The sequence below is a fragment of the Rhinopithecus bieti genome, unplaced genomic scaffold, assembly GCF_001698545.2.
Source record: "Rhinopithecus bieti isolate Rb0 unplaced genomic scaffold, ASM169854v2 scaffold_28066, whole genome shotgun sequence".
NCBI lineage: Eukaryota > Metazoa > Chordata > Mammalia > Primates > Cercopithecidae > Rhinopithecus > Rhinopithecus bieti.
Window position 1 is genome coordinate 1,311,005 of NW_016813021.1, and position 25,244 is coordinate 1,336,248.

Sequence of the window (25,244 nt, forward strand, 5' to 3'; positions counted from 1 at the left end):
ATGAATAAATCCCACTTGGTCGTGCTATATAATTATTTTTATATATTGTTGATTTTTTTTTCCTTTTCTGACACAAGGCCTTGCTCTGTCACCCATGCTGGAGTGCCGTGGTGCAATCACGACTCACAGCAAACTCAAACTCCTGGGTGTAAGCAATCCTTTTCCCTCCCAGCCTCCCAGGTAGCTAGGACTACAGGCACGTGCCACCATGCCCAGCTAATTAAAACATTTCTTTTGTAGAGATAGGGGTTTCACTATTTTGCCCAGGCTGGTCTCAAACTCCTGGCCTCAAGTGATCCTCCCGCCTCAGCCTGCCAAAATGCTGGGATTACAGGCGTGAGCTATCGCGCCTGGACTACTACTGAATTCTATTTGCTTATATTTTGTTAAGGATTTGGCATCTATATTCATGAGGAATATTGGCCTGTAATTTTCTTTTCTGTACTTTCCTTTTTTGGTTTAATGTTAATACTAATTTCATAGAAAGGGTTAGGAAGCATTCCCTCTAATATTTTCTAAAAGAGATTATATGGAATGGTGTAAATTCTTCTTTAAACATTGAGTAGAATTCTCCAGTGAAACCATATAGGTCTGAAGATTTCTTTTTCTCATGTTAAATTACCTGACAGTTATAGTGCTGTTCAAATTATCTAACTCACATTGGGTGAGTTGTGGTAGTTTGTACTTTTTGAAGAATTGATCCATTTCATCTAAGTTGTCAAATTTATGTATGTAAAGTTGTTCATAGTATTCCCTTATTATCTTTTTGGTATCTGCAGGGTCTGTAGTGCTATCCCCTATTTCATTCTTGATATTAGCAATCTATTTTTATTTTATTTTTTTGTCAGTCTTGCTAGAGGTTGCCAACTTTGTTGATCTGAAAAGATATTTTCTTTTCTCTATTATTTTTCTGTTTCCAGTTTCATTGCTTTCTCCCTTTTTCTTTATCATATCCTTCCTTATGCTTGCTTTGGATTTAATGTGCTCTTATTTTTCTAGTTTCTTGAGATCGAATCTTACATTATAGATTTGACATTTCCTGTTTTCTTTTTTTTTTTGAGACAGTCTCACACTGTCGCCCAGGCTGGAGTGCAGTGGCGCGATCTTGGCTCAATGCAAGCTCCACCTCCCAGATTCATGCCATTCTCCTGCCTCAGCCTCCCAAGTAGCTGGGACTACAGGCACCCGCAACCACATCTGGTTAATTTTTTGTATTTTTAGTAAAGACAGGGTTTCACTGTGTTAGCCAGGATAGTCTCGATCTCCTGATCTTATGATCCACCTGCCTCGGCCTCCCAAAGTGCTGGGATTGCAAGCGTGAGCTGCTTCACTCGGCCAGACACTAAATCACTAAGCATTTAGTGATATAAATTTCCCTCTTGTGCTTTAGTTGGTTCCTAAAATTTGGTAAGTTCTATTTTCATTTTCATTCCATTCAATGTATTTTTAAAATTTTACTTTGCGATTTCTTCTTTGACCCTTGGATTATTTAGAAGTGCTTTGTTTAGTTTCCAAGTGTTTGAAGATTTTTCTTTTAACTTTCCGTTATGGTATCTAATTTGAATCCATTGTGGTAGTAGAACATACTCTTCGTAATTTCAGTTATTTCAAATGTCTGACGTTTGTTTCATGACCTTGCATATGATTTATCTTGGTATATATTCCATAGATGCTTGAAAAGAAGGTGTACCATGCTATCGTTGGGTAGATAATTCCATGAATGTCAATTAGATGCTGTTGGTTGATGGTGTGTCATTGCGTTCTTATATATTCTTGTTGATTTTCTGCTTGATTGTTCTATTGTTGAGAGAGAATACTGAAGTTCCCAATTATGTTTGTGAATTTGCCTGTTCCTTTTTTTTTTTTTTTTTTTTTTTCAGATGGAGTCTCACTCTGTCACCCAGGCTGGAGTGCAGTGGTGCGATCTCAGCTCACTGCAATCTCCACCTCCTGAGTTCAAGAGATTCTCCTGCCTCAGCCTCCCAAGTAGCTGGGACTACAGGTGCTCACCACCATGTCTGGCTAATTTTTGTATTTTTAGTAGAGATGAGGTTTCACCACGTTGGCCAGGCTGGTCTCAAACTCCTGATTGCACCCATCTCAGCCTCCCACAGTGCTGGGATTACAGGTGTGAGCCCGACTGCCTATTTCTCTTTTTATTTCTACTGGGTTTTACTTCATATATTTTTCAGCTCTGTTGTTTGGTGCATACATATTTAGGATGGTTATGTCTTCTTGGTGGATTGACTTTTCCCACATTATATAATGTCCGTCTCTGGCCTTGGTAATTTTCTTTGCTCTGAAGTCTACTTTATCTGTTATTAATATAGCCACTGCTACTTTCTTTTGACTACTTTTTGCATGGTATATCTATTTCCATTATTTTATGCTTAACTCTCCTATATCATTATATTTGAAGTTGTTGTTGTTGTTGTTGTTATTGTTGTTGTTGTTGTTGTTGTTATTATTATTATTATTATTATTGTTATTATTGAGACAGGGTCTTGCTGTGTCACCCAGGCTGGAGTGCAATGGTATGATCTTGGTTCCCTACAACCTCTGCCTTCCAGGTTCAAACAATCCTCTCACCTCAGTCTCCCGAGTAGCTGGGATTACAGGCATGCACCACCATGCCTGGCAAATATTTTTTGTACTTTTAGTAGAGATATGGTTTTGCCATGTTTGCCAGGCTGGTCTTGAACTCCTGGCCTCAAGTGATCCATCCACTTTGGCCTCCCAAAGTGCTGAGACTATAGGTGTGGGCCATTGCACCTAGCCTTCAAGCTATTTTCTTGTAAACAGCATTTATTTAGGCCATTTACATTTAATGTAATCACTTATATGCTAAGGCTGATGTGTGTCATTTTATTTTTTATTTTCTTTTATTCTTTTTTCTTTTCTCCAGCTTCTAGTGAGTTCCTTGAACAGTTTTTTAGAATTCCATTTTGATTTATCTGTAGTGTTTTTGAGTATATTACTTTGTATAGCTTTTTTATAGGTTGCTCTAGGTATTACAACATACATAATTTATCAGAGTCTACTGGTTTCAACACTCTACCAGTTACTTCCCTTTACAACCCTTTCTCTTCTCCCATTTATAGGATAATTGCTTAAATATTTTATCTACATACACTGAGAACAGAATTAGACAGTGTTACAGTTTTTGCTTTGACTGTCAAACGTAATTTAGAAAACTCTAGAGGAAAAGAAGAGTCTATTGTATTTACCCGTAGGTTTGCTCTTCTAGAGGCAGGGGGTGGCAATGGAGGGTAAGCCTCTGTCACCAGAGACTTTACTGTACTTTCCCTTTTACTTTCAGATGCTACCAGGGTCCCTGAAGAGGCAAGATATGAGGAAACAGGTAAAAACCATTTTGTTCTTTTTTTGCATTCAACAAGTGTTCTTTCTTCCATCCTGGTATTCCAAGATTCCTTTTTTAAAAAAATTAATTCATTTCTGTTCAGGGAATTGCCTTTAGCCATAATTTTAGGGTAGGTCCGTGTTGAACAAAAATTCTCTTTGTTTTCCTTCATTTGAGAATGTCTTGATGTCCCCTTCATTCCTGAAGGGTATTTCCATTAGATACAGGACCGATTCCAGATTGACAGTTCTCTGAGCACCTGAAAAATATTGTGTCACTTTCTTATGGACTCCATAGTTTTTGATGAGAAACCCACTGTTATTTGAACAGTCTTCCTGGTATAGGTAATGTGTCATTTTTAAGTGGTTGCTTTCAAGAATTTTCTCTGCCTCTTGTTTTTAGAAGTTTGACTATGATGTGTCTTGGCATGAATTTCTTTGGATTTATCCTGTTTGTGATGCACTCAGCTTCTTGAATCTATAGATGTATATTGTGCATGTATGCTGTCAAATGAAGACAATTTGCAGCCAATACTTCTTGGAATTTTTTTTAAGGCCCACCCTCCTTTACCTCCCCTTCTGGGACTTCAATGACAAAATGTTAGATCTTCTTTTATTATAGTTACACATGTCCTTGAGGCTTTGTTCCATTTCCTTTCATCTATTTTCTTTCCATTGCTCAGAATGGGTAATTTCTATTGTTATATGTTTTGTTTCACTGCTTCTTTCTTCTACACTCTCCATTCTGCTATTGAGCCAATCCATTATGGTTTTTATTTCAGCTCTTGTATTTTTTAGTTCTAAAGTTTCCATTTGGTTCTTCTTTATATTTTCTATTTCTTTGCTGATACTTTTTATTACCTTATTTGTTTCAAGCACGTTTATAATTTCTCAGTGAAACATTTTTATGATGGCTGCTCCAAAATCTTTGTCAGATTATTCTAACATCTGTGTCCTCTTGATGCTTGTGTCTGTTAATTATCTTTTGTTACTCAGTCTGAGAACGCCTGATTCTTAGTATGACAAGTGATCTGCCATTGAAGTCAGGATATTCTGGGCACTATGTTATAAGACTCTGGATCTTATTTAAATCTTTTGTTTTAGCGGGCTTCCCTTTATACCGCTCCAGCGAAATAAAGTGGGGCACTGCCTCATTGCTTCCAGACAGGGATAAAAGTCCAGGTTCTCCATTCAGCCTTTCTTGAACCTGGGGGATTAGGAGAGATGAGGCCTCTATGTTATTGTTAGGTAAGGGTGGAAGTTTAGGTTCCCCACTAGGAATCCACGACAACTCCCAGGCTGGGAGTGGGAGGGTTGCTTCATTACTGCTCCCTATGTGGCTTTCATTGACACTGTGTGTGTCAGAGAGAGTGGTGCTTGTTACCACTGAGTGGTGGTGAAAGTCTCAACTCTCCACTAGGCCCCCTCTGACACTACTCCAGTGGGAGTGGGGGAAAGGCCTCATTTCTGCATTGGGGTGGCTGTGGATATCCAGGCTGCCCACACGGTCTCCACCAACACCACACTGGGAGAGGGTGATCCCAGTAGGGGTGAAGGTCCCAGCTCCAACTCTGGCATCACTCCGACTGAGTATGGGAGTGGCCTAGGGTTCTTTGTTACAGCCTGGTGAGGGTGAAAGTCCAGGTTTCCCACCCAGCCTTTGCTGACAGGGGTGAGGATGGAACTTGGCAGGAGCAGAGCAGATATTGACTAAAAGAGCTCTGTCTTTCTAGGATGCCCCTTTCCTTGTTCTTTGGCTAGAAAATCATAGTTTTGCTAGAACTTGTTTTGTTGGGACTTGTTTTGTTTGTGCCCCTTGGCATTTTCAGTTGTTGGCTTCTTCAATATTCACTCTGAGATATATGAGGCAAAGAGAAATCCCAGGGAATTCACCACCGTTCCTTAAGTCTCGAGGTCCCTAACCAGTCTGCTTCTCTCCATCTTTCAGTCTTCTTATGCTTATCTTGTCATGTTCAAGGTTTTCAGTTATACTTGGCAGAATAAATAAATACATCTACTCCATCTTTCGAGTGCATACATACTCGAGTCTTCCAATCTGACACCGAGCCCGCATCCCCCTCATTCGTCTCTTTTCCCCACTCCCCGGATCATGATGCTACTTGGTCCCCCTCAGAGCCATAGAGAAGCAGGGGGTGTGGCCATGGAGGGGAAACCTCTGTCACCAGAGACTTTACTGTACTTCTCCTTTTGCTCTCAGATGCTGCCAGGGTCCCTGAAGAGGGAAGACACGCGGAAAGAGGTAAAAACCATTTTGCTTTTATTTTGCATTCAACAAGCAAATTATTATGGAACAGCAGTTATAGGCCAGGCATACCTCCCAGAGCTGGGAATACAGCGGGGACCTCCCTGGCTCTCTCTTATCTGTGTTACAACAGGTTGTAGACAGACCCCTGTCTTGAGCATCCTCCTTGCCAGGCCTGTTGAGTCTTCTGAGAGTAGGGTAGGTTACTGGATGCCTAGGAGGGAAGAAGAAGCCAGGGAGGCCGGCCCCAAGGTTCTGCAAGGCCCTCAACAGGCCTGGACTGAGGAGGTCTGTACAGCATTGCCCTGTCCTGAGCCTCTGTGCATAATAACTGCTGTCCCTAACCTCCACCCCACCCTCAGCCTTCCAATTCCCGGGCCTGGGGCCCTACTCCTGTGCTCCAGAGACTCCTGGAGCTCCTTGAGGCAGCACACAGCCCTGCTCTGGAGACACTCACCTCCCACTCATGCTGGGATGCTCCAGCCCGGCCCAGGGCAGGGTGTGGCTGGAGGGTGCCAGCAGAGGAGGGACGATGGCCTGGCTCCTGGAGGCAAGTGTCGGCTGCAGGAAACAGAGTCTATTCCTTGCCACAGCCCTTGTTACCCGTTAGGTAACCTTAACGGGATTTCAAAGAACACTGGTCCTGCAACCCTGCAAAGTTTTTTATGAAACATGTAAAATAGATCCCATGGTCAAAGAAGTATGGACAATGTATTATACTATACTCTAATCCCCATACCTAGAGATTAATGGTATAGATAGAGTTTCCTAAAAGGTTTTTAAAGCTCTGCAATAAAGAATCTTACTTAAGTCAGGTGCGGTGGCTCACGCCTGTAATCTCAACACTTTGGGAGGTCACGTTGGGGGGATCACCTGAGGTCAGGAGCTTGAAACCAGCCTGGCCAACATGGTGAAACCCCATCTCTACTAAAACAAACAAACAAACAAATAAATGAGACAGGTGTGGTGGTACATGCCTGTAGTCCCAGCTACTCAGGAGGCTGAGGCAGGAGAATCACTTGAACCCTGGAGGCAGAGGATGCAGTGAACTGAGATCACACCACAGCAATCCAGCCTGGATGACAGAAGAATGAGATTCTGTCTCAAATAATAATAATAATAATTTTACTTAACTCTTTAACCCTGCCTTTCTCAAGTGTATGTGACCTTGAAGATGTTTTTTGCATGTGACATTATGAGCACTTGCAGGGCTCATGTCAACTCTGCCTGGGGAATCTGCCTCAGCTTCAGACCCTGCACCCCAAATTCATGCTCAAGTCAAGCCAGACCCCCTTCCTGCTGTCCACAAGCAGCTTAGCTTTCCCCACACCCATGAACTGATACCCGGCAGCCCTCGGCATGAGCCATGTGGCCCGAGGAGACAAACACAGAGAGAGAGGAACACTGATGCGTGGGAAATGTTGGCAGGTGAGTGGGAGGGACTTGGGTTGGTGCTGAGACCGGAGACACACTCTGCTGTCACATCCTTCGGGGTCCCCGGGGGCCAGCACAGAGGGCCACGATCATGTAAATTGGGACTTAAATTTAACTCTATGTAAATATAACTCTATGCAGAGGTCAGGGATGGTGGAGGATAAGCTCATTGCAGAGAAAGAGAGAAAGATGGGCAGCAATTGCAGAACCTAACCCACAGATAGGTTTTGTTTGACCAGCTCTGCATATTTTTAGTTTACGTATTTTTTATTTTTTATTTTTTCAAGACAGGGTCATGCCCTATTGCCCAGGCTGGAATGCAGTGAGGAGAACACCGTTCACTGCAGGCTTGACCTCCTGGGCTCAACTGATCCTCCCACCTCAGCCTCCTAATTAGCTGAGACCACAGGTGTGCACCACCATGCCTGGCTAATTTTTAAACTTTTTTTGTAGAGACGTGGTCTTATTATGTTGCCCAGGCTGGTCTCAAACTCCTGACCTCAAGTAATCCTCCTACAATGGCCACTTCTCCTTGGTCTATTTTTCTTTTTAAGTAGGTCATTCCACATAGAAGTTTAGCTTCTTACTTCTCTTAAAACAGTGGAAGATCAGACAGTGCTGAGCTCAGGTTCTGTCTGGCAATAACTGACTGGAACTGAGACAGCTACCACCTTTAGAGGAGGTACAACCTTTGTCCCCACTTGGTTGATTTACGTTTCCTACCTGGCCTGTGGGGCATTCTCCAGAGACCTTCCAGACCCCTCAAAATGCTCTCCTGGTGTCACACTTTATTTTTTGTTTTGTTTTTGTTTTGAGACAGGATCTGGGTCTGTCACCCAGGCTGGAGTGCAGTAGCACGATCTTGGCTCACTGCAACCTCCACTTCCCAGGTTCAAGCAATTCTCCTGCCTCAGCCTCCCGAGTAGCTGGGATTACAGGTGTGTGCCACCACGCCCGGCTAATTTTTTGCATTTTTTAGTAAAGATGGGGTTTTGCCATGTTGGCCAGGCTGGTCTTGAACTCCTGACCTCAAGTGATCTGCCTGCCTTGGCATCCCAAAGTATTGGGATTACAGGTGTGAGCCACTGCGCCTGGCTCACCCATACTTTGTTACTGGTTTTAGAATTCCTTTTTGCCTGGTCTTTCAAACCAAGTTTTGACCATGTCTGTCCCTGAGTATAATCCTTGATGAGCAGCACCAGAGAGAGCTCCATGTTATCCGGGGCCTGGCATTCAAGGCACTCAGTGGTCTGGTGCCACTCAAAGCCTGCGAGCCAGGCAGGAAGTTTGTCAAATTAGAGATGGATGAATGGATGGATGGAAAAAAGGAAGCAAGGAAGGAAGGAAGGAAGGAAGAAAGGAAGGAGTTCTGGGAAGAGAGAGAGGCTGCCCTCACAGGGCTCTCAGTTTGAAGGAGAGGCACAGCATACCCAGAAAAAACTCCCGGCCAGAAGTGGTGGCTCACGCCTGTAGTCCCAGCACTTTGGGAGGCCGAGGCTGGCAGATCACCTGAGGTCAGGAGTTCAAGACCAGCCTGGCCAACATGGTGAAGCCCCATCTCTACTGAAAATACAAAAATCAGCCAGGCGTGATGACACCTGCCTTTACCCAGCTACTTGGGGGGCTGAGGCCAGAGAAGTGCTTGAGCCTGGGAAGCAGAGGTTGCAGTGAGCAGAGATTGCATCACTGCACTCTAGCCTGGGAGACAGAACAAGACTCTGTCTCAAAAAAAGGAAAGAACTCCGTGAGCATCTCAAATGCCACATCCCCGTAATGCAACCAGACCCAGTCCTACCAGATCCAGGGGAAGGGTTGGAGCTCAGTGGGTGAGCAAGAAAAGCCATGTGGAAGAAGTAAGTGGCCAGATGGCTCAAAGACAAACTCTCCCCTGCTCAGGCTTCCACCCAGACACGACACCATGCATCTCCTCGGCCCCTGGCTCCTGCTCCTGGGTAAGGACTGTGGCCTGGGCCAGTATTGGGGTTCTGGGCTGTCAGTGGGCACTGGAGGAGGAGGAAAGACCCAGGCAGAGAGGTGTCAACATAGGGTAGGGTGGGGGTGGCAGTGTGTATAGATAAATGTACATACAAATATATATGTTTCCCATATATACATACGCTTCTCTCATTGCATCCTGCTGTCTTTGTGTATCTCTGTATTTCTCCCACTATCTTCAGAGAGAATTCTTTAGTTTTTGGAAAGTTCTCAACTGGGTGCAGTGGCTCATGCCTGAAATGTCAGCACTTTGTGAGGCTGAGGTGGGAGGATCACTTGAGGTCAGGAGTTTGAAGCCAGCTTGGGCAACTTAGCAAGACCCCTATCTCTAAAAAGAATTAAAAATTAAACAAATTTTAAAATAAAGAATAATTTGTCAGAGAAGCCTCTCATGCCCCCCTCAGTAATGCTTTCTGATCACTGTGGTGAGTTCTAGAATACTTGGCTTTCTCTGACTCAAGTAAATGGAATATTGATCACCCTGAAACCCTCTACGCCTGGGAGGGGGCCTGCGTCTGGGTCCCCTGCACCTACAGAGTCCTAGATGGTGCCCTGGAAAGCGTCATCCTGTTCCACAATCCTGAGTATAACAAGAACATCTCGAAGTTCGAAGGGACCAGACTCTATGAAAGCACAAAGGATGGGAAGGTTCCTTCAGGGCAGAAAAGGGTGCAATTCCTGGGGGACAAGAATAACAACAACTGCACACTGAGTATCCACCCGGTGCACGTCAATGACAGTGGTCAGCTGGGGCTGAGGATGGAGTCCAAGACTGAGAAATGGATGGAAACAATACACCTCAATGTCTCTGGTAAGGCCTTCGGGGAGCAGGTCTTCTGCTCTGGGCAGGGGTGAGTGGGAGGCAGGAAATACCTGAGTGCTGGCAGAGAGCTCACAAACCGAGCTTCCTGCAGAGCTCAGGCAGGGGACGCCAGCGGGTGATGATTGCGACGAGTCAGCACTAGTCGGAGCTGCGGGACCTTGAATGTCCCAACTGACCCTCAGTTCTTGCCCCTCTGAGACCTGGATTCCAAGGTCGTCGGATTTCCTGATCTTTCTCTCTTTCTTTCTCACCATGCATTTTTCAGCTTTTGTGACAAACTCGTGTTTGGCCTTAGTACAGTAACCATCCAACCACCGCATCCCTTTAGTGGGGTGGGTCTGCATGTAGCCAGCCTCAGCTCTCTCCCAGACTGGACTGCCCCCTTCAGACAGCGGGGTCTGAATCTGCATCGCTCACCCTAAACTTAGGACTGCTCAGAGCTCCCTATAGAGGAAACTGTGTGTGGAACGGAGCAACCACACTTGCTGGGGCAGAGGCCCCAGACTTGTGTTTGATGAGTCAAATCCACCCCTACATGTGCAGTGCCATAACTGAACCTGTGTTATAAAAATCATAAAATAATTTTTAACTTTTTTTCTCTTCTTTTCCCCTTCCCCTTCCTTTCCCTTTTTATGAGACAGGGTCTCGCACTGTCATCACCCAGGCTGGAGTGCAGTGGTGCGATCTCAGCTCACTGCAGCCTTGATCTCCCGGGCTCAAGCTATCCCTCCCACCTCCAAAGTAGTTAGGATCACAGGTGCATGCCACCATCCATGCCCAGCTAACTTTTTAATTTGTTGTAGAAATGGGTCTTCCTGTGTTGCCCAGACTGGTCTTGAACTCCGGTCTCAAGCAATCCTCCTGCTTCAACCTCCCAAAGCATCGGGATTACAGGCGTGAGCCACCGCACCTGGCCTGATCTTCTGGTTTTTCAAGAGACGATGGAAATCTAGATTTTCCAGTGAAATCTCTCAGTGTGTTAATGTTCATGGCAAGTTCTCATGAGCTCTTCAAGGTTAGATGACACTGTTGTTGAACCCCACAGGCCAGGTTTGAGCTCCCGATGTGTAGTTAGCCAAACACTGACACATCAGTGCCTAGAAGCTGAGAAAGGATTATTTAATTTAGCCAAAGCGAGGGGGCAGAAGAGAGAAACTCTCAAATCTGACCTGACTTTGAGCGTTACTGGGGGCTTTTATGAGTAAAGTAGGTGTGTAGGAGGTGACCTCCCGATCATTAAAGCTGTTGTGCCTCTCGGCTCATCAAATTTCTGGATGTCATCAAGGAGGTCTGTGTGACCTAAGGATCATTGTTCTTTGAAAGAGAGACAAGTTCATTTATCTTGCAGGCAGCTGCCAGGGGTTCAGGATGTAAGTTAAACAATTATTAGTGAATTAATGGTTGCCTGCTACTGAAATGACCAAATGTAACTAATCGTGCATGGAGGAAGAAAAGGACAAGGAGAAAAGAAAAGAAGCAAAACGAACATCTTACAATTTGTATAACATAAAATTGTTGTAAGCTCAGTATAACTGAGTTATAAGCTCAGTTATAGCACTGCACATGTAGGCGTGGCTTTGACCCATAAAACACAGGTGTGAGGGGCCCCTGCCATAGAGAGTGTGGGCACTCCGTTCCACACCGTTTCCTGGATGGGCAGTTCTAAGCAGCCTTAAGTTTGGGGTGAGCAATGCAGCTTCAGACCCCGCTGTCTGAAGGAGGTGGTCCAGCCTTGGGGAGAGCTGAGGCTGGGTGCACACAGACCCACCCCACTAAAGGAATGCGGTGTTTGGGTGGCTGTAGTACTGAAGGAAGCCATGAAACCAACACAAGTTTGTCAAAGCTGAAAAGCCTGTGAACTAAACTGATAGAATTCACTTAGAGGTGGTGGAAATAGAACTTTACAATCATTCAGAAAGTAGACATCTGGCAATGAGCATGAAAAAAGAGTGGATTACAGTTCCCAAGGAGGTTTAGTGTGGTCAAGGCCTTTCAGAGAGGATTTCAAGTAAGCAAAAGTGATTCAAGGTGGAGAAAAGCAGGACTGGGCTGGGTGCAGTGGTTCCCGCCTCTAACCCCAGCACTTTGGGAGGCTGAGGTTGGAGGATCGTTTGAGCCCAGGAGTTTGAGATCAGACTGGGTAACATGGCAAGACCCTGTCTCTACAAAATGTTTAAAAAACTAGCTAGGTGTGGTGGCACATGCCTGTAGTCCCAGTTACTCAGGGGGCTGAGGTGAGAGGATTGCTCGAGCCTAGGAGATCAAGGCTACAGTGAGCTAGGATTGCGCCACTGCACTGCAGCCTGGGTGATAGAGCAAGACCCTGGCTCTAAAAAATATGAGGCCGGGTGTGGTGGCTCACACCTGTAATCCCAGCACTTTGGGAGGCCGAGGCAGGAGGATCACTTGAGGTCAGGAGTTCAAGACCAGCCTGGCCAACATGGCGAAACCCTGTGTCTACTAGAAATACAAAAAGTTAGCTGGGCGTGGTGGTGGGCACCTGTAATCCCAGCTACTTGGGAGGCTGAGGCAGGAGGATCACTTGAACTGGGGAGGTAGAGGTTACAGCGAGCCAAGATCGCGCCACTGCACCTCAGCCTGGGTGACAGAGGGAAACTTCATCTCAAAAAAACAAAACAAAACAAAAACAAAAACAAACAACAACAACAACAAAAAAGCAGGACTGGAGAGAGGTGGAATGAAGTGGCAAGGGGTTCCTGAGGGGTGATTTGGGACAGGACATCTAAAGCCAGGTGTACACTCACGTCTTCAGTCCCCCAGGCTCCAGCATGGACTCTGTTCTTTTGCAGAAAGACCTTTTCCACCTCATATCCAGCTCCCTCCAAAACTTCAAGAATCCCAGGAAGTCATTCTGACCTGCTCGCTGAATTTCTCCTGCTATGGGTATCAGATCAAATTGCAGTGGTTACTAGAGGGGGTTCCAATGAGGCAGACTGCTGTCACCTCGACCTCCTTGAGCACCAAGTCTGTCTTCACCCGGAGTGAGCTCAAGTTCTCGCCACAGTGGAGTCACCATGGGAAGATCGTGACCTGCGAACTTCACGACGTGGATGGGAAGGTCCTCTCCGAAGACACGGTGAAGCTGAACGTGAAGCGTGAGTCTCCCCGACGTGCCTATGGGAAGGGCAAGGTCTGTGTTACCTTCTCCCCAGCCCTGCAGGGGGCACACACCCAGGGCACCCAGAAGCCTGCACAGACAGTGCCGTCCTCCAACCCCGGTCACACCGCCTAGTCAGCCCTGGTGTTTTGGGAAACAGATTTGCTTTAGCCTAACAGAATAAAACGGTCCATCCTCAAGCCATGACATGATTTGGGGATTATCTGGTTAGGTCTTTTTGTTCCCCTCTTGGTGGGAATTATTTTCGCATCATTATCTTGTGCCTCATTCATTCAATAAATATATATCATGAACCTACTAGGCACCAGGCCTTATTACGGCTGCCAGTGGGGGGCACAGGGTGGGGGCAGGGTACAGCAGTGAGCAAAGCTCTTGCCCCACACAGAGCCGGCGCTGCAGTGAAAGAGACAGACAACAAATGGATTAACAAAGAAATACAGAGCATGAGCCAAGACATTAGAATATGGAACAAAGCAATGTTAACAAAGAAATATACAACACTATTGTAGGTAGTGATATGTGTGTTAGGGAAAAAATAAGGCCGGGAGAGGGGAGTGATGGAGAGAGACCTCTCTAAGAAGGTGAGCACTTAAGCTGACTGGAATGGAGGAAGGGGCTGAGGCCAGCAAATATTTGTGACAGGAGGATTTCAGGGAAAGAGAAGAGCAGGTTCAAAGCTTTGAGGCAGAAGCTGGGAGTGGGAGGACCTCAGAGGCTGAAGTCCACGGCCTCTGAGGGCCACATGGTAGGACAGGAGGCAGGAGATGGAGCAGGACAGGAGGCAGGAGATGGAGCAGGACAGGAGGCAGGAGATGGAGCAGGACAGGAGGCAGGAGATGGAACAGGACAGGAGGCAGGAGATGGAGCAGGACTCTGGATCCCGAGGGCTGAGGTGAGGGTTTGGGATTCTATGCAAAGCACGGAAACCACTTATGGTTTCCAGCAGGATTGGTGAGGTCTGGTGGATGGTGTTAGGAACCCTGCATGCTGCTGGTGGAGACTAGCAGGAGGAGGAAGTGGGAGGGGGAAGCTGAGAGCTGAGTTAGGAGGCCGTGACCATCACCTGGGTGAAGGGACTGGCAGGTCACCACTTTGTCAGAATAAAAGCACTTTCCACACCCTCTGCCCTCTGAGAATTCCCCGCCCCCTCCCTGACTGCCCCTCTGCTCCTTCAGACACCCCAAAGTTGGAGATCGAGGTCATTCCCAGTGAAGCCATAGTGAGGGAGGGGGACTCTGTGACCATGACCTGCAAGGTCAACAGCAGCAACCCGGAGTACACGACGGTATCCTGGCTCAAGGATGGCACCCCGCTGAAGGAGCAGAATACACTCACGCTAACCCTGCACGAAGTGACCAAGTCCCAGAGTGGGAGGTACTGCTGTAGGGTCTCCAATGACGTGGGCCCGGGAACGTCGGAAAAAGTGTTCCTGCAAGTGCAGTGTGAGCCCCTCGGAGCTAGGGACGGGCCAGGCAGGGAGGTAGCAGGGGTGGACCCGGAGAGGGGAGCTACGGGGACTCTCGGGACCATGTGCACAGGTTGGGGGTGCTCTCCTCACCCCTTCACTCACCTCTGCCCCCTCTTCCAGATACCCCGGAACCTTCCAGGGTTCAGATTGTCCAGTCACCAGCTGTGGAGGGAAATGAAGTCAAGTTTATTTGCACGTCACCGGCCAATCCTCTTCCAACAAATTACACGTGGTACCACAATGGGAAAGAAGTGCAGGGAAGGACAGAGAAGGAATTCCAGATCCCAAAGATCCTCCCCTGGCACGCTGGGACTTACTCTTGTGTGGCAGAAAACATTCTTGGTATTGGACAGAGGGGCCCGGGAGCTGAGCTGGATGTCCAGTGTGAGTAGCCACGGAGTCTCTGGTTCTAGGGAGAGAAGATGGATGGGGAAGGGGGAAGACAGATGGGGTGCAGGGCATTCTGGGGTCCTAGAGTCAAGAGCAAGGAGCAGTCAGAGTCTCCTGACCTGTAAGCTTCTCAGGGCAGGGGCTCTGTTGCTTGTTGCTGTTCACAGCTGTGTGCCTAGCTCACGGAGGGTGCTCGGTAGATGCTTGGGGGTTTTTTTTTTTTTGGTTTGTTTGTTTGTTTTTTTGAGACAGAGTCTCGCTCTGTCGCCCAGGCTGGAGTGCAGTGGCTGGATCTCAGCTCACTGCAAGCTTCGCCTTCCTGGGTTCACGCCATTCTCCTGCCTCAGCCTCTTGAGTAGCTGGGACTACAGGCGCCCGCCACCACGCCCGGCTCATTTTTTATATTTTTAGTACAGACGGGGTTTCACTGTGTTAGCCAGGATGATCTCAACCTCCTGACCTCGTGATCCACCCGCCTCAGCCTCCCAAAGTGCTGGGACTACAGGCGTGAGTCACCACGCCCAGCCTGTAGATGCTTGTTGAATGAATGAGGCCAGGTGCAGTGGCTCACACCTGCAATCCCAGCTCTTTGGGAGGCTAAGGCAGGAGGGTCTCTTGAACCCAGGAGTTTGAAACCAGCCTGGGCCACACATCAAGATACCATCTCTACAAAAAAATACAAAAATTAGCTGAGCATGGTGGTGCGTGCTGGTGGTCCTAGCTACTGGGGAGGCTGAGGTGGGAGAATTGCTTGAGCCCAGGAGGTTGAGGCTCCACAGTGATCTGTGTTCCTGCTACTGCACTCCAGCCTGGGTGACAGAGCAAGACCTGAGTCTCAAAAGAAAAGAAAAGAAAATGCTGGGACTGGGATTATAGGTGTGAGCTGGGCATGGTGACTCACACTTGTAATCCCAGCACTTTGGGAGGCCGAGGTGGGCAGATTACTTGAGTCCAGGAGTTCGAGTCCAGCCTGGGCAACATGGTAAAATCCCATCTCTACAAGAAATTAGCCTGGCATGGTCATGCATGCCTGTAGTCTCAGCTACCCAGGAGGCTGAGGTGGGAGGATCACCTGAGCCTGGAGGTCGAGACTGCAGGGAGACAGTGATTACGCCACTGCACTCCAGCCTGGATGACTCAGCGAGACCTTGTCTCAAAAAAAAAAAAGAAAAGAAAAGAAAAAAAAAAAGGATTGGCCGGGCATGGTGGCTCACGCCTGTAATCCTAGAACTTTGAGAGGCCGAAGTGGGCGGATCACCTGAGGTCAGGAATTCGAGACCAGCCTGGTCAACATGGCGAAACCCTGTCTCTACTAAAAATACAACAAATTAGCTGGGTGTGGTGGCAGGCACCTGTAATCCCAGCTACTCGGGAGACTGAAGCAGGAGAATCGCTTGAACCCAGGAGGCAGAGGTTGCAGTGAGCCGAGATCAGGCCACTGTACTCTAGCCTGGGGGATAGACTGAGACTCTGTCTCCAAAAAAAAAAAAAAGAATAATTAACTGCAGGAAACCAGGACTCCATGAGGGACACAGACAGAGACTTAGCCAACCTAGGCAGTGGCTGAGTCTTAAAAGAGGTCTTGAAATTTTTGATAAGAACTGGGGCAAATTGTCTCATTACCTCTCCATTGTGAGACCCTCTTTAACACAGTGAATCTTGTCACCGAGTAGAGCATAGGACAAAAATAACGCATAGGCTTCATCCTTGGACCTGACATGTCATATGTGCTAACGGGACAGGGTGCCCAAATCCTGAGCATCTCAGACAGCTGGATGCGCAACTGCAACAGCCGCAGCGATGTTTGTGGAGTGTTTGCCACACGCCACACTCTGCTCTAAGGGCATCATCTCATTTCCTTCTTGAAACAATTCCCAGGAGGTTAGGAACTCTCAGGACTCACCCCCCACCTAGCCTCCGTGGCCTTTTGTTTTTGAGATGGAGTCTCCCTCTGTTGCCCAGGCTGGAGTGCAGTGGCTTGATCTCTGCTCACTGCAACCTCCACCTCCCAGGTTCAAACGATTCTCTTGCCTCAGCCTCCTAACTGGGACTATAGACATGTACCACCATGTGTAGCTAATTTTTAAACTTTTTAGTAGAGATGGGGTTTTGCTGTGTTGGCCAGGCTGGTCTAGAACTCCTGACCTCAGGTGATCCACTCGCTTCGGCCTCCCAAAGTGCTGAGATTACAAGTGTGAGCCACCGTGCCCGGCCTCAGGACCCCATTTGACAGATGCGTAAACTGAGACCCGCAGCCCATGCCCATGCACCTCTCAGCAGCCGTCTGGCTTCAGTGCTGTGCCCCGAACCCCTGCACCAAACCACAGCCAGGCCAGAGAGCCAGGGCAAGGTTTCTGTTCTCACATAGATGCAGGAAGGAAGCACAAGCCCCCCTTAGATTAATTTAGGAACTGTGTAGATGCCCGGAACAGGTAACAGGAGAAGAGGAAGCAGGAGGGAAGAGGTACTATGGACAGCTGGCTTTTCTTTACTCACCTCTCCGGCTTTCTTCCAGATCCTCCCAAGAAGGTGACCACGGTAATTGAAAACCCCACACCGATTCGAGAAGGAGACACGGTGACCCTTTCCTGTAACTACAATTCCAGTAACCCCACTGTTAACCACTATGAATGGAAACCCCGCGGCGCCTGGGAGGAGCCATTGCTTGGGGTGCTGAAGATCCAGAACGTTGGCTGGAACAACACAGCCATCGCCTGCGCAGCTTGTAACAACTGGTGCTCGTGGGCCTCCCCTGTCACTCTGAATGTCCTGTGTGAGTCCCTGGGCTAGGCAGGGGGATCTGGGAGGTGGCCCGGCTGGGATGAGGGGAAGAAGGGGATGAGGGGAAGAAGGGGACGAGGCCAGAGCCTGGGCCAGTGTCTTCAAGAGAATTGAGGGACAGGAGCCCAGCCTCAGGGCCAAGGGGAGGGGAGGCCTGGGGACAGCAAAAGGGACAGGGAGCGGAGAGGTCAGCTTGGGACCCTTGCCCTCCAGATGCCCCCCGAGGTGTGAGGGTCCGGAAAATCAAGCCCTTTTCTGAGATTCACTCTGGGAACTCGGTCAGCCTCCAATGTGACTTCTCAAGCAGCCACCCCAAAGAAGTCCAGTTCTTCTGGGAGAAAAATGGCAGCCTTCTGGGGAAAGAAAGACAGCTGAATTTTGACTCCATCTCCCCAGAAGATGCTGGGAGTTACAGCTGCTGGGTGAACAACTCCATAGGACAGACGGAGTCCAAGGCCTGGACACTTGAAGTGCTGTGTGAGTTGGGGCCAGAGGCTGAGAGTGGAGCAGAGCAGGGACCAGTGGCCTGCCTGGTGGTGACTTTGCACCCCCTCCCCCTGCCACCATGCAGATGCACCCAGGAGGCTGCGTGTGTCCATGAGCCAGGGGAACCAAGTGATGGAGGGGAAGACGGCAATCCTGACCTGTGAGAGTGACGCCAACCCTCCCATCTCCAGCTACACCTGGTTTGACTGGAATAACCAAAGCCTTCCCTCCTCTGGCCGGATGCTGAGATTGGAGCCAGTGAAGGTCCAGCACTCTGGTGCTTACTGGTGCCAGGGAACCAACAGAGTGGGCAAGGGCCACTCGCCTCTCTTCACCCTCACCGTCTACTGTAAGGCCTCTTCCTGCTCTTGTTCTTGTTGGTGGTGACCTTCTTTCCTTCTTTCTTTCTTCTTCCTTCCTTCTTTCCCTCCCTCCCTTTCTTTTTCTCTTTCTCTGTCTTTCTTTCTCTTTCTTTTTCTTTCTTTCTCCTTCCTTCCTTTCTTTCTTCTTTCCTTCTTGCCTTTCTTTCCTTTCTTTTCTCTCTTCTTCTCCTTCTTCTTTTGACTCCTCCTCTTCCTCCTCCTCCTCCTTCCTCTTCTTCTGCTTTCTCCTCCTCCTCTTTCTTCTTCTTCTCTTTCCTTCTCCTTCTTCTTAGAGACAAGGTCTTACTCTGTCACCCAGGCTGGAGTGCAGTGGCATAATGACACCTCACTGCAGCCTCCAATTCCTGGGTTCAAGCAATCCTTTCGCCACAGCCTCCTGAGTAGCTGGGACTATAGACATATACCACCCGGCTAATTTTTACATTTTTGTAGAGATGGGGTCTTACTATGTTTCCCAGGCTGGTTTCAAACTCCTGACCTCAAGTGACCCTTCTGTCTCAGCTTCCCAAAGCCCTTGGATTAGAGGCATGAGCCACTGTGCCCTTAGTTCCTCCCTGTTTCCTCTCAGGTTCCTCTCTGGCCCTGTGTGCTCCTGTGACTTCCCGAAAAGCCTTCTAGACCAGCTGGCCCCTTCTTCCCCAAGTCACTGTCCCCTTTCCCATTCACACCCCTTGCTCCAGGCCACTTGCCACTGTGCTGGAGAAGTCATCCTGTCCTGCATCATCAGTCTCTCTCTTTTTCTACCTCTCCTGCAGTCTCTCCTGCCTCCGTCTAGGGTCCCCTCTCAGGCTGCTCCACCTTCCAGAAGTCCTGAGCTCCTACTGAGTCCCCGTCTCTCTCTCTCTCTCTCTCTCTCTCTCTCTCTCTCTCTCTCTCTCTCTCTCTGACTACTCTGTCTCTGTCAGCCCTGACAGGCTCCTTGTTTTCATCTCTTTTTTTTTTTTATTTTTTTTTTTTTGAGAGCGGAGTCTTGGCTGCATGTAGGCGCAAAAACAAGGCTAGAGATAGAGAGAGATAGAGAACGCGGATCATACAGACATCATGCAACCTCCAAAAGCCATACAAACAGAGAGATATACAAACAAGACATATACATACACAGAGGCCTCAGACACACTGAGATAGACTGAGAGACAAACAGAGACAGAACGAACACACATAAAAAAAAAAAAAAAAAAACACGCCCAACAAAACACCAAAAAAAAAAAAACAAAAAATCGCCCGGCTAATTTTTTGTAATTTTTAGTAGAGACGGTTTTCGCCGTGTTAGTCAGGTGGTCTCGATCTCCTGACCTTCGTGATCCGCGACCGTCATCGCCTCGCCAAAGTGCTGGATTACAGGCTTGAGGGGATACCGCGCCCGGCCTGTTTTCATGCTTTAAATGTAAATGAATTTTTTTTTTATTTTTGAGACAGAGTCTCACCCTGTTGCACAGGCTGGAGTGTAGTGGCACAGTCTCAGCTCCTGCAGCCTTGACCCCCTGGGCTCAAGTGATACTCCTGCCTTGGCCTCCAGAGTAGTTGACTTGAGTGATTTTTAAACAGATCATACAAGCACACGGTAAAAAAATAAAATGTAAGCATGAAAGGGTAGATAGTGGAAAGACAGATGTGGCTCACTCTTGATCCCCAAGAACTCTTATCCCCACCAAAGGTCCTCACTGCACACAGTCATCCCGTCTCCCCCAGGGGTATTTTTCACATGCGCAATTCACATACAGAGGTCTGTGCCCATACACGCTTCCTCGTGACACAGACGAGGCAGAGCTCACACTTTGCCCAGGAATTTTCTCTGCTTTTTTCCATGTAATAATACTGCTTGGACATTGTTCTGTATCTATGCATACACAGAGTGTCTAAAGTCTGGAGCCTGGACGTGGTGGTTCATGCCTGTAATCCCAACACTTTGAGGGGCCGAGGTGGGAGGATCACTTGAGCCCAGGAGTTCGAGACCAGCCTGGGCAACATAGCCTATACCTCATAGCAAGACCTCATCTCTACAAAAAATACCAAAAATTTTTTTTTAAATAAACAAACAAAACAATAACAACAATAAAAAATAATCTGGAAGCATAGGGAACATATTTAATTAATTTATTGTACTATTTCAGATTAATAATTGGAAACATGGCCTTAAACTGAGGGAACCTGGCCAGGCACAGTGGCTCATGTCTGTAATCCCAGTACTTTGGGAGGCCGAGGTGGGTGGGTCACTTGAAGCGAGGAGCTCGAGACCAGCCTGGCCAATGGTGAAACCCCATCTCTACTGAAAATACAAAAATTAGCTGGGTGTGGTGGTGCATGCCTGTAGTCCGAGCTACTCAGGAGGCTGAGGCAGGAGAATCGCTTGAACCCAGGAGGCGGAGGTTGCAGTGAGCCAAGATCTCACCACTGCACTCCAGCCTGGGCAAAAGAGCGAGACTCTGTCTCAATCAATCAGTCAATCTAAGGGAACCATCACCAGCACAACTGAAGGCCAAAGGAAAATATCTGGAACATGTTATCAGAAATCTCACAGACACATCCCATCGTATAAAACCATTGTTCCCTGGGCGTCCCCTCTGCAGACAGCCTGAGAGCCTCCTCTTTTTCCCAGGGCCATGGAGTCCTCGCATATGAAGGTTGCATACGTCCTCCTCCCAGTGCCCTCTTCAGGGCCTAGGTCTGCAGCCTCTTGTTTTGGGCTTGCAAGGACAGTTGCAAGATGCATTCCCATGTGGAATTGCTGGGTGGAAGACAGGTGCATTTTCAGAGCTGATCACACAGCCATACTGCTGTGAAGAGCTGCACCCATTCATGCGAGTGCGGGTCACAGGCTCTGGGCGTGCCGTGTCTGTGGGAAAAGCAGCTCCTCAGGAGAATTAGTGTCTTCCTCCTAAAGGGAGGCCCAGAGCAAGCAGGGGCCAGTGTCACCCTCTTCCTCTGCACCCCTCCCCATGCATGCAGGGGAGAAGAACAAGTCTGGCTGCGGAGAGAAGTCCAGGATGTCTTCCAGGCAAAGGCTGCCAGGCAGAGCCGGCCTCTCAGCTGATTAAGGTCTCTCCTTTCTCCACCCAGATAGCCCGGAGACCATTGGCAGGCGAGTGGCTGTGGGACTCGGGTCCTGCCTGGCCATCCTCATCCTGGCAATGTGTGGATTCAAGGTCCAGCGACGGTGAGCTCCTGCTGCCCCCCACCACCTCCTCTTTCCCTTGGCAGAGACCCGTGTCCATCTCGAAGCCTCCAGCCTGTGGAGTCCCTGACCCTCACACCTGTGCCTTTATTTCTCAGTTGGAAGAGGACACAGAGCCAGCAGGGGCTTCAGGAGAATTCCAGTGGCCAGAGCTTCTTTGTGAGGAATAAAAAGGTAGGATGAAGCTGGGCACGGTGGCTCATGCCTATAATCCCAACACTTTGGGAGGCTGAGGCAGGCAGATCACCTGAGGTCAGGAGTTTGAGCCCAGCGTGGCCAACATGGTGAAACCCTGTCTCTACCAAAAATATTTTAAAAATTAGCCGGGCGTGGTGGTGCATGCCTGTAATTCCGGCTACTCAGGAGGCTGAGGCAGGAGAATCGCTTGAACCCGGGAGGCGGAGGTTGCAGTGAGCCAAGATCACGCCATTGCCCTCCAGCCTGGGTAACAGACTGAGACTCTGCACCCCCACCAAAAAAAAGGATAGGCACGAGGCAGACCGTGAAGCTGAGTGGGGAAACAAGGTGAAGGAAGGAGATAAAATGTCCTCTGGGGAGACCTGGGCTGTCAGAGGCCAGGGAAGGGGCCAAGGGTTGGGGAACAGGTGGTTAGCACTTCACCCTCGTATCCCTCCCAGGTTAGAAGGACCCCCCTCTCTGAAGGTCCCCACTCCCTGGGATGCTACAATCCGATGATGGAAGATGGCATTAGCTACGCCACCCTGCGCTTTCCCGAGACGAACACACCACGAACTGGGTACTGAGGGTACCAGGAGCGTGACCCTGCACCCTGGGAGGGAGGCGGGAGGAAAAGCTCTTGTCTCGCCTGCCCTCTGTGCCAGGCCCATGCCAGGCACCCTGATACATGCACTGCCTCATTCCTGCTCCGTAACAAGCCTCTGGGTAAGGGCCAGTCTCCGGAAGTGGACCTGCTTCTTCAAGTCAGCAGCGCACATGCCCAGTCCGTTCTTATCACAAAGGTCAAGACCTCGTGATACACACCCACGCCTACTCCCTCCACACACATTTGCACGAGCTCCTGCTGTGAGCTTTGGGCACTGGGGAGGCCTCAGGTTTTACATAAGGGGCTGAGGTTGGGGTGCTGTTGGGGGCTCTGGGTGCTGAGAGGGAGGAGAGTTCATGGGAGATGCTTCATACATGGTCATCTGTCTGCCCTCTCTCTCAGAGATGCAGAGACCTCAGAGATGCAGAGACCTCCCCCAGACTGCGATGACACAGTCACTTATTCAGTGTTGCAGAAGCGTCAGGTGGTAAGGAGGGTGGGGCTGTGGAAGGCTGGGGACGGGCGCCTGGCTTCCGCGGTGGGTCCCACATAGGAAGGACTTGGGGAGGCATCCGTTATGGCAGAGGTTGGGTGTTGGAGACGGTTGCTCTGGCATAGCTGGTCAGAGCCAGGCAGGTACCTCTGGGTCCTGGATACCGGCCACAGCCAGTTTCCTGACACAAGGATGCCCGCCTGGGCTTTTGGACCCCCGGGTGGAATGAAGGAGAGAATGCAGAGAAAAGCAGCAGTGGAGGCTGGTGACAGCGGGGCCAGGCTGACCACCACGCGGTTTTCTCAGGGCGACTATGAGAACGTCATTCCAGATTTTCCAGAAGATGAGGGGATTCATTACTCAGAGCTGATTCAGTTTGGGTTTGGGGAGCGGCCTCAGGCACAAGAAAATGTGGACTATGTGATCCTCAAGCACTGACGCCGGATGGGCTGCGGCAGAGGCGCTGGAGGCAGCAGGGGCCCGGGAAGTCCCAGAGCTTCCCCAGACACCACCACACGGCTTCCTCCTCCGCGCATGCGTACACACACACACACACACACACACACACACACACACCACACACATGCTCACTGCGGAGAACCTTGTGCCTGGCTCAGAGCCAGTCTTTTCGGTGAGGGTAACCCCAATGCTCCAAAACTCCTGTCCTTGTTCTTTTCCACTCTCCTTGCTACCCAGAAACCCATCTAAACACCTGCACTGACATGCACACCTCCCCCTGCCCCACCATGGCCACTGGCCACCCCACCCCAGCTGCTTGTGTCCCTCCTGGGATCTGCTTGTCATCATTTTTCCTTCCCTTCTACATCTCTCTGGCCCCCTACCTCTGATCTGACATCCCCAGTCACAAATATTACTCCCAGTTTCTGCCTCTGGGGAAGAGCCCAGAAAAGGACAGAAATGAAGTAGGAAAGGGCCCAGTCCTGGCCTGGCTTCTCCTCTGGAAGTGAGGCATTGCACAGGGAGGCGTACATAACAGCGGCCCCTTGACTCCAGGGACTCCAGGTTTGAGATGGACGCACTGTTGTGGATTAACATGCCATGGAGACAGAGCTCACAATAAAAATGGCTCAGATGCCACTTCAAAGAACCAGCGAACGCTTTTCAGTCTGTGGAGTCAGAGTGGGGATGAGGAGAGGGGAAAGCCTTCACGCGGCCTGGGGGGAAGGAAATGGAGTCACAGTGGTTTAGTGATCAAACCAGCAGATTAGAGAGTCTGGTGTCTTGTTAGGAAAAGCATACTGGCTCTGCAGGCAGACAAGCATGAGAGCTTGAATCTTGATTCTTTGGCTTAGCTAGCCCAGTGATCTTGGCAGCATTCACCAGCTTGCCTGAGCCTCATTTTCTCCATCTGTAAAGTGGAGAGGGAGAGACCACTGCCTACCACGCAGGTAGCCCACGATAGGAAGTGAGGCATCGACTTATGTATGCTGGAGTCACACTGAGACCCAGCACAGAAGCTGAAAGTCCCCCAGAAAACAAACCCCCGTCCTTTATTTGCATTTCTCGAAGAATGTGAAAAACGGAAGCCAGTTCAAAACGGCTCTTCCCAAAAGTGATGCTACCCAGTTCTTGCACAACCCATAGCTGCCAGAGAAAGTCCTGAAGACCAGCCACCCTGAGAAACCTCACAGCTTTTCTGTCGTTCAAGGTCCTCTGCACCTGTTCCCTAATTCTCTTCACTGATTCAGACTTTTCAGTTAGGTGCCCCAGCTCCCCTCTCGCTTCTCAGGTTTGATCTTTCTCCACCCATTCACCTGCTTCTGCAAAGGGGCCCATTCTCTTTAGAGGGCAGGGGTGTCATTATCTGACCATCAAGGAGATCGGCTCCTGGCACGTGGCAGGTTTCCCCAAACTGCCACCTTCCTTTCCCACCCTCCTTTCCCTCCCATCTCTGCTCAGCACCTGGATGGTAACTCTAGGAATTATGGTGCAGGGAGGCCTTGATCTCCCCATCAATCCACTTTGTCCCTGGTTTGATTTCTCATGAGCACCATTAACTTTTCTGGAGGCAGATGAGACTTTAAGAACTGTTTAAAGGCCAGGCGTGGTGGATCACGCCTGTAATCCCAGCACTCTGGGAGGCCGGGGTAGGCGGATCACCTGAGATCAGGAGTTCAAGACCAGCCTAGCCAACATGGTAAAATCTTGTCTCTACCAAAAATACAAAAATTAGCCGGACATGGTGGTTCACACCTGTAATCTCAGCTACTTGGGAGGCTGAGGCAGGAGAATCACTTGAACCCAGGAGGCGG

At 49.0% G+C, this 25,244-nt stretch overlaps 1 protein-coding gene across 3 annotated transcripts; it reads left to right on the top strand.

The window, feature by feature from the left end:
- Window positions 1–1,344: 1,344 nt before the first annotated feature.
- On the top strand, window positions 1,345–24,079 carry CD22 (CD22 molecule). Of its 3 annotated transcripts, none has more exons than XM_017847542.1 (16): window positions 1,345–1,407; window positions 3,320–3,361; window positions 5,579–5,620; window positions 8,954–9,009; window positions 9,483–9,863; window positions 12,686–12,991; window positions 14,190–14,456; window positions 14,603–14,866; window positions 17,388–17,645; window positions 17,867–18,130; window positions 18,225–18,488; window positions 21,580–21,676; window positions 21,793–21,868; window positions 22,333–22,451; window positions 22,881–22,965; window positions 23,278–24,079. In XM_017847542.1, the coding sequence occupies exons 4-16, from the start codon at window positions 8,976–8,978 to the stop codon at window positions 23,407–23,409; spliced, it is 2,547 nt and encodes an 848-aa protein (XP_017703031.1). In that variant the 5' UTR covers window positions 1,345–1,407; window positions 3,320–3,361; window positions 5,579–5,620; window positions 8,954–8,975; the 3' UTR covers window positions 23,410–24,079. The 3 variants fall into 3 exon arrangements, with proteins under 3 accessions (XP_017703031.1, XP_017703032.1, XP_017703033.1); XM_017847543.1 differs by having other exon boundaries at window positions 9,489–9,863; window positions 23,278–24,076; XM_017847544.1 differs by lacking the exon at window positions 8,954–9,009 and having other exon boundaries at window positions 1,346–1,407; window positions 23,278–24,076.
- Window positions 24,080–25,244: the final 1,165 nt, after the last annotated feature.

Excerpts from the sequence above, each read along its gene's own strand:
- CD22 (XM_017847542.1), top strand. The coding sequence starts at position 8,976 with ATGCATCTCCTCGGCCCCTGGCTCCTGCTCCTGG. Across the intron at positions 9,010-9,482 it reads CCCCTGGCTCCTGCTCCTGG|TTCTAGAATACTTGGCTTTC; the intron begins GTAAGGACTGTG and ends CACTGTGGTGAG. Across the intron at positions 12,992-14,189 it reads GGTGAAGCTGAACGTGAAGC|ACACCCCAAAGTTGGAGATC; the intron begins GTGAGTCTCCCC and ends CTGCTCCTTCAG.